The sequence below is a fragment of the Drosophila subobscura genome, chromosome U (genome assembly GCF_008121235.1).
Source record: "Drosophila subobscura isolate 14011-0131.10 chromosome U, UCBerk_Dsub_1.0, whole genome shotgun sequence".
In the NCBI taxonomy this organism is placed as follows: domain Eukaryota; kingdom Metazoa; phylum Arthropoda; class Insecta; order Diptera; family Drosophilidae; genus Drosophila; species Drosophila subobscura.
Window position 1 is genome coordinate 15,953,371 of NC_048534.1, and position 14,274 is coordinate 15,967,644.

The 14,274-nt window shown below is 42.0% G+C and overlaps 1 protein-coding gene across 1 annotated transcript in view; it reads right to left on the reverse strand.

Moving 5' to 3' along the window:
- Window positions 1–12,075, reverse strand: part of LOC117900798 — a 66,024-nt gene extending 53,949 nt beyond the window's left edge. The window contains exon 1 of the mRNA XM_034811280.1: window positions 10,650–12,075. Coding sequence (XP_034667171.1) covers window positions 10,650–11,936 — 1,287 coding nt within the window. The 5' untranslated portion in view covers window positions 11,937–12,075. The remainder of the gene's footprint in view (window positions 1–10,649) is intronic.
- Window positions 12,076–14,274: the final 2,199 nt, after the last annotated feature.

Sequence of the window (14,274 nt, forward strand, 5' to 3'; positions counted from 1 at the left end):
AGTTTATGAGCTGACCTCGAGGGCCCCCTCAATGTTCCGGCCATTTGCGGTTGATGAAGCGCACAGCAGGTGCAGCACCATCCAACTGGAAGGTAGGTGGTGGGGCGAGGGGGAAGCACAGGAAGGGTTAACAATGGCTAGCGGATAGGAGTCGCTGGACGAACGGATGGATGGATGGATGGATATAATATGCAAATTATGACATCAGAAAGTGCAGTAGCAAGGGACTTTTATGTTTGCGAAAAGATCAAATTGATAATCGTGAGTTCTGGGAATCAGTCAAACTTGTAGCAGACCTTTACGGCTACCAAAAGGTTCCTCTATCGAATTTTAATTGTTATTATATAAATAGCAAAATAATTTGTGAAGATAAACCAGAACCGCAAGAGAGATTCAGCAACTACCTTAATTGTTTTATGAAAAATCATGCCATAAATTGTGGCTAAAAACAATTAACTGACAGGAACACCCAGCACTTTGGCAACAGTTAAGTAGCTCTACAGGTTATAAAAGCTTCCTTAGACATCAACAGTCCACACCCATTTGAATGGTATTTTCTTTTCATTTGTAAAGATTCCTAAAGATACAAATCTAAACTTAAAATCATGATTAAACATGGCAAATATTAGTACCAATTAAATGTTCGTGTAAATTCCATATTATACATTTATCAAATTCTTCTACGAAGTAAAGGTCACCTGCCTATATAATTTATGAATCATAAACTCAGACAGAGTGCTATTTTATTCAACATCTTTCACAAGATCTACAAATTCCACGCTCCGCCGCCAGCAAGATATTTGTGGACATATTTTTAGATATCATCAGCACCTTGACTTTGTTTCATTTAATAAACTTTTATAAATTTTGTGAAATTCTAAAAAGTTTCTAAGCAATAAATTAAACTAAGAGAACCCATTCGAAAAGCCCTTAAAGCCTCTTGGGAGTGTGCAAACAAATCGAAGTTTATTGAAAAGCGAAAGTGTCAAAGTCCACACTCCCTAGCCCCAAGAAATAACCCAACCCCGCCCAAGCAAAGCCATTAAGACACCCCGTTATAAGCCCTGATACACAAAACACCTTCGATGCATCGCAATGGTGTGGTGTGGCCCAAAGTTCGTGTCTTGTTTTCAAGACTTTGACGGGCTTTGTTTCTCCTCACCGGCGGTGAACCGAATCGGAATCCAACAAAATTGAAATGAAATTGTGTAATAAAAGGAAATCGCTTATAAATGCCCAATGTGTGTGGGGCTGGGGCCAATCGAAATGCTGAAAATGAAATATTGATGAAATTTACTGATGCATTGTCCGCATGTCAAGCGTCGCCGTCTGCGGTCCGCGATGTCTGCGACCGAACTTGACTCTGAGTCCAACAACTCCTCATGCATAATGCAAACCGAGTGCAACTCGAGACGTTGGAAATTTCTAACAATTTAGCAGAAACACAAGAAGAAATCCATCATCGATGGATGGAGAAGCCGCCGCGGCTCATACTGGTTGTCCGCTACTGGGCTTTTTCTTTATGCCAATCGAATCAATTAGACGATTTATGGATGATGGGCCTGGCATTGGCATTCAATTTGCTGTCTTCGGCGCTGTCTTTCAACAGTTTCGATTGTCATAAATTGTGACGCGGCTGCCCAAGAGGCAACGGCAAAAGTCATGACCTATCGGAGCCCCTCCTGCGCTTATCAGATGTCAAACCAAAAATTGAGTCATCCTGATGGGCCGGCCAAACATTAATTAAAACGCATTCAAATGCAAATTTTTGTCAATCTGCCAAATGCCAGAGTCGGAGTCGGAGTCGGACCTCCCATGACAGCAGCCCCATTTGGGGGCATTCAACATTCAGCGTTCGACTGGCACTGGCACTGGCACTAAGTGCAGCAGATTCGACTCTTGTCACGGCCCAAAATTATGCTTATTGATTTGGCTGTCAAAAAGTGCATATCTTTTGGGTAGTTTCTTGTTTTTCCGTTTTGTCCGAGCCAGAGACAACTTCTGTAATGCCAAATGAGTGGAGATCGACAGTGGTCCGCATGCATGGAAATACTTTTGGCATGACAGGGGAATTAATCAAGTGAATGGGCAAGTCACTTGAGCTATTTGTCATCGACTAAGCGGACAGAGTGAACAGGCAGGTATTTTATTTATAAATGTTATTTGCGTAATTAATTGGGGAGGCTTAAAGGTATTTGCAGATATTTTAATTCAAGCGATTTTGGTTAAATGTTGAATGCCAAGTGTCATGTTTATGTGGCGTTGAATGGATAAGAGTAAATTTATGTAGATTGAAAGCTTTGAGGCAGGATAAATCTATTTAAATTGTGGAAGAGTGGATAATGATATTGAGCTCTAAATTTGCACGTTTACAAATTATTTTGCCTAAAGATTTCCTTTTTTGAATTGGAATGCTCTGTAGAACGCAACATACACATTTAAGAGACTAAAATAACATTCAATATTTGGCATGTTTGTTTGAAAAATGTTCACCTTTCGTTAAGTTCTAATATCTGGTCACACGGTGCATCCAACCGAAAGTGTGTGACACTTGTCAGAGACACAGATATAGATACATACATACATAGCTACACACACACACACTCGCTGTCTCTGCGACCCACTCAGGTGGGGTGTGTGTTTTAGTTTTCGTTCTCCGGAGAGTCTCTCCCTTGCCTCGGGCTCTCCAGTCGAGGCTCTTACAGACGTTATACATACCGATGTATCATATAATGGGTTTGCAATTTGCTGCGACTTTTTGACACACATACCAGACACACTGACACACACACACGAACAGAGTCTCAGATGCGGATGGAGGGTCTCAAGAGTGTGGCTTGGAATGACTCAAAAGATTTATGTTAAATTTTTAATGACCAACTGGGCAATGCATCAACTCCAATACACATTGGATAAAGACACTTGCAAAGCAACCTTTGACCTTTATTCCGTGAGGCTGTGTGTGAAGTGCAGAGATTACATCGAAGCACCCTCAAAAAAGTAAAGTAAACACACAAAAAGTACCAGTTTAAAACCCAGGGCCAGGTGGACAATGCGCACAGCAGGTGACATCGTGGAAGGGCTAGGGTTCCAGATCATCAAAAATCGACATTTATGTCCACTCTCCTCTCTCCCCCCAGGTCTGATTTGATTTATACGTTGCGTTTGATGAATTAGAATGCACCAAACAGACACACATCCCATCCCCACTCGTAAATGGGTTTCTGATACTTTTCTATCTGTTTGTCTTCCACAGCACAGAAAAGTTTTTTAGAGTTTTTTATTTTCAGTTTTTTTTTTGTGGCCCTATTTGCAGTTCAATAGCTCAATGGTTCACTTTAGTTACAGTTTTGGTTGTTTTTGTGGGAGGGGGTGGAACCTTTGAACAGCAGGCATGACCGTGACAAGCCCTCCCACTCCCACTCTACTCTTTCCATAACCCCAACATGATGTGCCTAACACGACTTTCAATTTGTCTTTTGCGGACTTTTGCTACCCTTTGTGACCAGAGGGTGCTATGACTTTTACTAGTGGTTTTGAGTGGTGTGGAGGAAGTAGAGAGCCATCAGAAAGAGTAGATGGTCTCAAGGTTAAATTGTTAGAAACAATGGGTCCAAAAACACATCAGTTTGAGAGAGAATTCAACAAATTCGCTACTCTTCAAACTTTTCTCTCCCTATTTTAAATAACAAGTCAATAAAAAACGCACCCGCCACACAATCCCTCGGCAAGAGTATCTTCATCTTCGATCTCCAATATGTACTAACATTTCTTTCTCACTTTTCTTTTTTACTTTTTTTGTAAACTCTGTTTGAGTCCCTCGTTGTAGGCGGAAATTGTAGGGCAAGCATTTCGCAATGGACTTGCAACAGGCAAACGCGTCAACAAAAATATTTTCGTTAGCTGGCCATGATTTATCGTTGGACTCTTTTGACAAGCGTGTTATTTTCTTGTTTCTGTTGTTGCTGTTGCTTTTGGGGACCTCTGTCATTGTGGCTGTTGCTTTGTCACTTGCAAGTGTTGCGTGAAACAAAAGCATTCTCCATTCGGGCGGGGCCTCTGGATTTGTATATTAGATTACAAGAATGTTTGTGCATGATTTAAAGGTGTTTTGTTGGTTATAAAGTACGCCAAAATAACGGGAGCAAGGAGCGGCCTTGACAAGGCCAAATGGAGGAGAGACAGAGTGAGTTTTTGAGTTGATCAAATTACAGAACAATGGGAAATTGGGTTTGGCTTTAACATGAAGGAAAATATACACTATACTTTACACAATAAATTAAATCTGGAAATTGTTACTAGTTCCTGTCAAAAAAATAAACCTTCGCCCCTACACCCAGAACCTATAAAATCCAGATTTCCTTTTATTCTCAACATTATGGGCTTACATTTTCATGGCTGTTGGTTTGTTAAATGATCATAATTGACAGAGAAGATGCGAGATACAATCAATTATGATCATTTAACTGAGGCTCTGTGGAACCCCTCTTTGAAATTTTCCAGAATCAATCAACTTCTTTGAAATGTCCGCTTCAATAAAGAAACTTCTTTGACCAATCGATTTTGCTGGATACGAGTAAAGTTATATGGCAATTACTGGTGGCACATATCCATCCAACCATCCTTCTATCCATATTCAGACACCCATTCACATAAACCATATACTAAAGTGGTAAAATGGTAAAATGGTAAAATGTTTATTGCCGCTCATTCTCTCACTTGTCCAAAGAATATTTCAGCATTTCTCGTCACGTAATAAATATATTTCTGTCGCCAGCGAGCGGTCTCCCAACCAGTGCTTATATCATGGCAACGTGATCGCGGATCGTAATAGAGTTCTAACTGTAAACACACCCAGTCAATCCATCCACCTTGACCCCGATTCATGGGCTAAGCAGAGGCCCAGCCCAATCCCGGCATGCATTTCAATGATTCATCATCAAAATCAATCACAAAGTCGGCATCATAAATGATTGAAAGAGAAGAGACCCCAAGACCCCGGAGATACTTGCAGAGACCTCCAGAGACAGACATGTGTCTTCAGTTACTAAAATGCAAACTGACGCACAGACAAAAGCCCAGAGTGCTGTAAGTGATTTGAGTTCCGTTGAGCAAACAAACTGACAAACTGCGAATGCATTCAACAGATACACAGATACATATCGCTCTGCCTCCACTGACAAACAGTTTTCTGTCAGATTAACTAACAAACTGCTGTCGTCGCTACCACAATGCTTCCACCCCATCACTCCCCATGCCCTGCGAGTGTGTTTTGTGTGTGCGAGTGTGGCATGATTTACAAAGTGACGAAGCCGCTAAAGATTTCGCGGCATTCCAAGAATTTCCCTTGCAGCATGGCAGCATCTGTGTGTGGCACAAAGAACCCCGAGAACATGGGAGTGCGTAGAGTGCATGGAGCCCTGCACATGCTCGCATGTAATCTTTAAAGTCTAATAAAGTCATTGGAGCTGCCTCTGGCTGTACGAGTCTTAAAACCAAAACCGAACTCAACCAAAACCGAGAAGACAACGGGCCAACATTGCCAATTAGTTGCGAGAATTTATATTGCTTTTCCAGTCCAGAGCGAGAGAGAAAATACGAGAAAATAATTTCTCGAAATTTATATTAGAAATGGCTATAAATTATGGGGAGCGCAGCGCGGGCACAGTCAAGAGACCAGAGACCAGAGACCCCACCAACAAAAAGTCTGCCAAAAAGGAGAACATTGAATGCGATGCGAGGCAATCTGGAGACAATAAGTAAGCACAAGTTGTGCAATGGGAAATGTCTGAACTGTACAGAGGGCTGGGTAAGAGAGCCATAACAAGTGCCAGCAGAGTGTTTTTCCATGGCACAAAATGCGAATATTATTTTCAAATGATATACAAGTGGTACTCGTACTCACTGTTCCTTGGCTAATGAATGCCGCAAGGCAAGAGGAAACCCAGGAACAGCAAAACAAGAAATAAAGGAGCGAAAAAATAGCACTGCCAATAACAGGCAGAACAAAGCAAAAAAATGGAAAAAATGTTTGAAATGTGGGTGGAAATTAGCTGAAAAATGTCAGCAACAGCAACAGCAACGGCCACGCCACAGAATGAGGAAATAACTAAAAATATAATCAAGAAAATTTCCTACTTCCAAGAGAGTAATTACAAAAGGAAAAATCACAGGCAGCCAGTTGCTTGATCCAGTCAGAATTAATAAAAGAAAAACAGAGGAAAAACCTTGAAAATAAATCACAATGAAAAGTTGATTAGAAACGGCTGTGAAGAGGATATTTAACAGAAGAAGTTGGCCAGTGTTGTGGGAGAGTAATCCTTATCTGGAATAACAGAAAGCACTCAGGAGTAGCACAAACAGTAGAAGCAGTCTCTCACCACTGAAATTGAGCTTATCCGTGATAAAAATCTAAAAGTTACCCTTTTTTAAATAGAAACATGCATGCAAGCTCAATCTGTTCTGTTTCTGTTCCGTTTAATGTCGTTTAGAGCATAATATGCCTACGCTTCTGCTGCATTTAACTCATTCTATAAGTAGCTGTCGTTACCCATCCATTATCCGTGAGTAGCGATTGTGAATACCGCTTTAACCATAAGCTACATTTTCCCCCTGCTGATTCTAGCTGCAAGGTCAATGCAACCGCTGCGGCAGCCTTCAGCCACACCAGCGGGTGGTAAGCGATGAACTTTCGTTGCGTTTGCTTAACCGCTTTTGACATTTCGATATAAGTAGGTACAAAAGCTAAGCTCCACTCATCTTTTCTCTCTCTCTTTCTCCTTCTGTCTCTTTTTCCACTTACTGCTCTGTCAAAACCTGGTAAACACACAGAAGGAAAGGAAGGCCACAGCCTGGTAGGAACCAACAGTAACAGGAACAGGAAGAGGAACAGCTGGCAGGCAGGCAATATAGGAAAAGATACCCACAAAAGGCTGGTTAAAGCTTAGGGAAAAGAACTACAGTAACAAGAGCGAGTGCTGCAAGAGAAGTGACAGCATTTGTGGGTGTGGCAGGGGCAAAGCCAAAGACAGCGGCAGGCCTGAATACCCGGAACGAGTGCATGGGAGTGCAAATGAAGGATATGCATTAGAGCTCAGCAAATACGAGTAGTTCAGAAAGAAAATGAAGGAGGCAAAAACCTTTCACGGCTCAAAACGACTTACAAACCAATTTACAGCAACAACAGCACTAAAATACACCAAAGAAACACGCACCAAGAACAACAAGAAAGCAACACAAAGTAAAAGAAAGCAACACACCAGAAACTTCCACAACAACACAACACCCTGACCTGATGTGTGTTAGACTATGTTCAACATTGAAAGTCTAACGAATTTCCATTGCACATTGAAAACAAAAAATCTCTTCAAACACCTTTAGCAGGAAGTGGAAACTGAAGAGAACCAATTCTATTTGCATTGAAAACTTTGCTCTCTGTTCAGTTTTGTAGAGCAAAACGTACACGAATGGAACGAAACGAGCTTAAAGAGATAAAAGAGGTCCCGGAAGGCTTCAAAATGGGAGTTGAATTTATTTTTGCAATTATGAAAAACATTCGAGAAATGTTTTTGCAACAGTTAAGTGCGTGTGATAAAAAAAATAAATAATTTTTATTAATACAGTTTTTATTAGTACGGTAATACCTCAATATATTCTTCCATAATAAATAATTAATATTTGGTTTCTCCATATCAAAGCTTCTCTGTACTCAATTAATGCATTTTCTTGCGTTCTTCGGCAAACACTCGAATCCCAGTGGCCATCCATTAAAAATCGCAGCCACTGCAACCGCAACTCATTAATGAACAGCCAAACGGAGTAAATAACATTAAAAAAAACAACAAAAATGTAAACTTTAAAAATAAAGAAGCACGATAAAGCTCAAATAAAAACTGTGATGGTGGCAATTAAATGATGTCGGCATAAGTAGGGCAAAATGGCACGAGTCGGGAGCATTTACACATGCTGATGAAGATACAATTGAAATGTGGCACGAACGACAGCTCTCGTTTGGCATGCCAGCAAAGCAAAGCCGCAGAAACGGAAGGAAGAAGGAAGGAAGGACGGAAGGATGTACACGCTAGGAGGAAGGTGAAAGCCAGAGGAAAGACACATCCTGCAGAGTAGCCGGCGTCGTCATCCGCAGACATGTGTTAATTGTATTGTTCTAGTAGGCAAAGGATGGTGATTGTGAGGGGCAAGTGGTTGCAAGAGGCTTGTGGCAAGGTGTATCTGGGGATACAGGGAATGGCGCCAGGCCAACTGACGACCCTTCAAAGCCCAACCCACTGCCCACCCATTCGGCCCCCCTCGAACAACCTTCATTGGTTGTTCAACTTTTGTTTCCACTGTTGTTTTACACGCAGCTGTTCTTTGTTGTTGCAATTCGTTGGTAATTGTGTTGTACATATTTTTGTATTTGTTGCTTTTGTTGTTGCTGCCTGTGCCCCGAGCTCGAGTGTTTATTTAGCTGTTAACAATATTTTCGAGTGCATTTCGAATTTACATTTTTCTCCTCTCGGCATATTGTCATCAGCTCTCTCCCAACATCGGTCGGGCACTTAGTTCATATTTAAATTTTGGATTATGTTTTTAATTATTTGGCATGACACACATACATATATTTTCCCTGGAATATTTATTCGGATATGGGATTAAATTTAAATTGCTTTGGCAAATATTGAAAATGACATTAATCGTGGTGACAATTTTGAGGATGGAAATTTATAATGCTAATCATAAATAGTCGAACGAACAAAAAAAGTTTGTGGTTTGCATTGGATTATTATTATTTGCGGATAAGTGACACTATTATTGGTTTAATATTAGCTAAATTTGGTAATTAAAATTGCGCAAATATTCGGCCGATTAAACGTACATTTATATGCAAATGCGAGCACTCTTCACATGGTAGAATCAGTGAAAGAACTTTCGAATTTTGGACATATAAAACTTTTGCAATTTCCTGACTCACTTACCAACAAACTTTAAAAAGACTTTAAAGCACTTTGACTTCTCCTTTAGGTTTATCTTCTCTTTTCGCTCAACTTAATGACATCGATTACCCAAAAGACATCAACTGCGAGCAACTCCAGTCGGGATGCAGTAAAGTCAAAACGGTTGGCCAATAAAAATAAACAACCAGCACTAAAATCAACAGCAGCGAACTCTTGTTAGCTGCAATATTCCGCCGGAACCAAGCACAGGGTTTTATCCCCAGCCGAAGGACCACTGGGGTTCCTCCTCCGCAGAACCAATATTATTTGCTTTGGGGGCTAATTTAATTTGTCCTTTTTCGAGGTAATTACACTGGGCAAAGGACTGGCCTGACCTGAGAGTCGCCGGATCAAGGAAACGCATGAAAATGCAATTAAAATTGGACATTTGCCACGGCCAAAATAAATAATACGAACGCTGGCAACAAGCAACGACTCAAAGCAAACATCATGTCAGGGAATAAAATGAAATCCAAAAAGTGCAAACAAAATTCCAAAAAATTAGTTGCTGCACTTTTCAAAAGAGGGTATGCTGTTTTTGATGGGGAAAAGGAAAGATAATTCAGTGAAGGTTTTTCTCTATATGGAAACATAACTCAAACGTTGATTAGTGTCTGGAATGTTCGATCTGCAAGGGTATCAAAATATTCGCTACGTGGAGCTGTCCTTCTGTTCTTGTTGTTGAACTTGTTGGTGTCGTTGTAGCTGTCGTTTCCAAGGTTCCTGCATCTGTTGTTTTAGTTCGTTCTAATGTCGTTGTTGCTGTTGTTGTAATTGTTGTCTCTGCTGCTGATTTCAATTAGCCAACCGGCAATGGTGAATGGAATGGTGAGTGGTCGACCAAAAAGTGCAAAAAGCTGCAAGCGCCAACTGCTGTCTGGTATCCCATCGCCTGCTCTAAGACCCCCGCCGGTCACACTGCCCCTTCCCAACCGCTTACACCCCTGGTCTTTACCGACACTGCGTAAATATTTGACAAGAACAGAGAGCAAAGCAAAATGGTTTGTTGCTGTTGTTGCTTCGCATTGCCTGTAAATGGGGCATTGCTTTTGTTGTAAGCCAAAATGCAAACGGCATTAGCCATGGTCAGTGCGTTCTGTGCAGGGGGGGAATGGCCAAAACACTGTGAAAAATGGGGCGGTAGAAATTGGATTGATAGATTGGGAGAGAGATGGTAAAAGTTTCGCGTTTTTCGGGTAGCATTTCAAGTGTTCATGCGATGGCATTCTGTTTATTTTCACTAATTTCTCTCAGTGTTCTACTCTGTTTACTTATGGATTTACCGACTGAGTAATCACCAAAATCAAAATCAAACTCGAAACCGAAACCGAGACCGAGACCACAGTCAAATACTCTTAGCCTCCCTCCGAAATCTGTTGGTCATTTGTGGCCACAGCTTTTTTTTATTGTTGTGAAAAGCTCTGAATGAATCCCCCAGCAGGCAGCGTACATATCTCTTATCAGACTGAGGGGACTGCTGCCCTCGTGCCACAGAGCGCCACACAGCCACCACACAACAATGGAGCAATGTCAGTGATCAGAGGAGAGCAACAACAAAAACACAACAAAAGCTAATGACATCATGGAATCTGGGAATAGAGATGAGCGCCGCCTTATCAGCGTACACAATGGGCGCAATGCCAGACGACTCACCTCATTCTCAATGTTGTAAGAGGCTGCGGCTGCGGCGGCGGCTCCCCGTATGAGTGGGGTGTTGCGACTACTCTCCCGCAGGGCCTGCAGCTCCTTCTGGTGCTTCTGCTGCTTGAGATGGTGCTCGTGCTCGATTTTGTTCCACTGCTCGTTGGAGAAGCTCTCCTCGGAGTCGGAGTCGTCGGGGGAGTCCTCCTCCTCGTCCTCCTCCACCTGAAGATTGGCGTCGATTAGCTGCAGTTTGGGCTTCGCTGTCGGTTTCTCTGTGGCCTTCTCTGTGGGTTTCTCTGTAGTGTGTGGTTTCCTTACAACCACTAGAGCGTGGTCCTTATGGGTCTTCTGCTTATCCTGCTCCTTCTCCTTATCCCGCTTGAAGAGCCAATCGAAGATGTTCCTCTTGGCCGCTGCCTTGTCATGCGGATTGGCCACACTGGGATGCCTGTTTTTGTTGGAGTTCATGTCTGATTCGTCGGACTGATCGTAGGCATCGTACTCCTCTTCCTTCGACTCGATGTGTGGCAACTTTTGACTGAAGAGCGAATAGCGCGGCATTTGTCGGGCCAACTCTTCATCCACGGCATTGGAGCTGGAGTCCTCCTCGTACTCATAGTCCTCATCATCGTCGTCGTCATCGTCATCATCATCATCGTCTTCGGATGAGGTGTCCACCTCCACCTCCTGCCGCCAGTTGGGTCCTCGCGTGGACCTGGGTTCAGCCCATGGCGGATATATTCCATCGCGATCGAAGTAACGACTGTGATTGCTCATCATTGAATGGGTTGGATGTGGGGCGTCGGTGGTGACGATGGGTCTTGCAGTGGAGCTCATGGCCAGACGATGCTGCTGGTGACGCAGCGAGGGGAAGACTCTCTGCTCCCAGGTCACATGGTGGCGATTGTGATGACGCAAATGGTGCTGCTGCTGTCCCGTGGCCGCCGGCGTCAATTGCTGATCGAATAGCTTCATGGCCGTTGCAGCTCCAGGTCCGACACCCACAGATGGTGGCTTATGATTGCCCTCGAGCTCCGCACGCAGATGCTGCTCGTGCCTCAAATGGTGATGGTGCTGATGTGCCGCCTCCAGCTGCTGGGCCTCCTGCAAAAGCTGCAGACGTTGCTGCTGATGGGGATAGCGATTTCCCATCTGCGGAGCTGTGGTGGTGATCACTGTCGATGCTCCTCTGGGATCACTGCCGGCCCGGACGAGGGCTACAAGCAGCAAGAGAATCGCCATAAACTTGAGAATCAGTGGCACGCCTCCACTGCCTCCTTGGGGAGGCATCGCCATTTCGAGTATAACTTTCGGCCTCTTGACTACGAATTGAGAAATTCCCTCTCTGCACTCTCTTGCCTTTGTCTCACTTCACACGCTCTTTTTGTTTAATTCCCTTTGTCGTTTGATCTATTTACTCGTATTTATCTTAGCATTCATTTTTTAAAAACATTTTCCTTTGTTGTGTGAGCTTTCTTTCGCTTGGCAATTACTTATTGCGTTCTATGTTTTGACACTTGCCGACCCTTGCGCTCGAAGATTTTCCTTCTTTCCGCGAAGTAGAATATTAACTGTATATTTTTCTTTGCTTTTTATGAATGGAATTTTAATTGTTCACATTTATGGCACGCAGATTATATTATGACTCTTATTTTCACATTTTAAAACAATTTGTCATCTGGAAAATATTTTGATGAAATTTTGTACGAGATGAAAACCCAATTAATTTCCTTTTAATGATTTCACACTTTGGAATGCTCTTAATTTTTGGTTAAACAATGGAAACTTTTATTTATTTTCTGTTTAATAATTTTGTAATACAATTTTCTTTATGGCTTTAACTGTATTTGTTTGAATCTTTCACTTTAGCCTCAAATATTTTTTATTTTTATGGGCAATTTTTAATTAATTTTAATTGGGTTGGCTTGTTTTCGAGCACTTTTCTGTCGGCATTTATGCAAATCGCCTGTTAATCCGCCCAAAGAATGGGCGCGACTTTGCCGTGATGCCAGCGGCAAAGACAAAACGCCCTCGCACACACTCACGCACTTTGCACTGACACACACAGATCCACTTGTACGCATATAAGTACTATGTATTTATACTTCTAAATCGTTCACTGATATCTGTTTTGTTTGTTTGGATTAACTTTGCCAGATGTGAAGTTGGGGCATGCGACACGTATCACTTTGCGTGTGGCTTGATTTCTGGTCTATGCAAATGACGGGGCTAACTCCACGAGTAAAGACAAGACCCGACGACTTACAGATAACAAATGCGGCACGGCACGAGATCTCGCATGGATTCTGAACGGCGGAGATGCGCCATGTTGGGATGCAATGTTGGCAGATACACGTTACACTGGCAGCAAATGTTGCGATCCACAAAGGTAGCTAGGAGAACGCCCGGCCACATTCTGCCAGCAACATGGAGCTGGTTTTGAATAGTAGACAATTAATTCGTAAATCTATTATAGTCCAGACTTAGCTTAAGGTGATACAAATTTAATTTAGTTTGATGTGCTTAATGTTAACACATCTCCCACACAATCTTCAATTGTGGCTGAACCTCTTTAAATTGTTGTAATCATCATCAGACGCCTACATTTGCCTTTTACTTGAGAACTTCTACTCGAGTTTCTGAGTTTTGCGTTGGCTGCTGTTGGGGTTTTTGTGTGTGGGCCGATGACCAGACATCACATTGCTTAATAACAACGAGATTGAGGCTTCTTCTGAGAGTGTACACTTTTCCATGTGTGATTTCAGAGAATCCTGGGAGTTTAATGTCGAACAATTTTCCAGCTAATTGCCATTAAACAAATGAAATAATAAAACACAAAAAGGGTATCCGGCATGAGTCAGAGTTCTGAAAAGGAAGCAAACATCTTAGCGTGATCGTAAAAAAATGGGCCCCTAACCTAAGCCTGATCAATGATAAAGGACGGGGGGAGCAAAGGGGTTGAGATTCCAAATGAAGACTTGGAATTTTATGATTCTCTTTAATGTTGGAATCAATTGATTTTCTTTGGTAAGCGTGCAAATAGGATTTGTCAGGGCTACCATAAAAAAAAGTGTGTGTTCTTTTTCCAACCAAATCACAGATGCTAAGATGCCTGATTATAACGAATTATGGCTTGATAGATGGTCTATGGTACCTTAGTTCTTTAAAAAGGTTCTTTAGCCTCATTCCCCAGCTAACTGTGTTCTTTGTTTGAATTTGTTAAGCTTAAACGCAAACAAGTTTCATTTTCTAGCGTTTACAAGGCACATTTGGGTGTATCTGTATCTTTTCTGGGGTGAGTTACGGTAGGTGATAAGCTATAAAGCTATGCGCTTCTCCGCTCATAAAACTTATATTACGTGTTGAATTTAACGCTCAATTTGGATTGCTCACGAGGTAATGAGGCCTGACTCTTGGGGTGGGGAGAGACATTTCTGGGAATTTAGAAGAAGTTTGCAAAGAGAAATGTCTCGGCAAAGATGAATTATATCAAAAGATAAACAAGGTTCAACATTGTTGAATGCATGATAATGATGATCATGAAAATATATATTAAAATATATATATAGGAGAGCCTTAGACAAGTTCTGCATCAGTTTAACTTTAGAGTCAATTTCCTTCCTCTATTAGATTA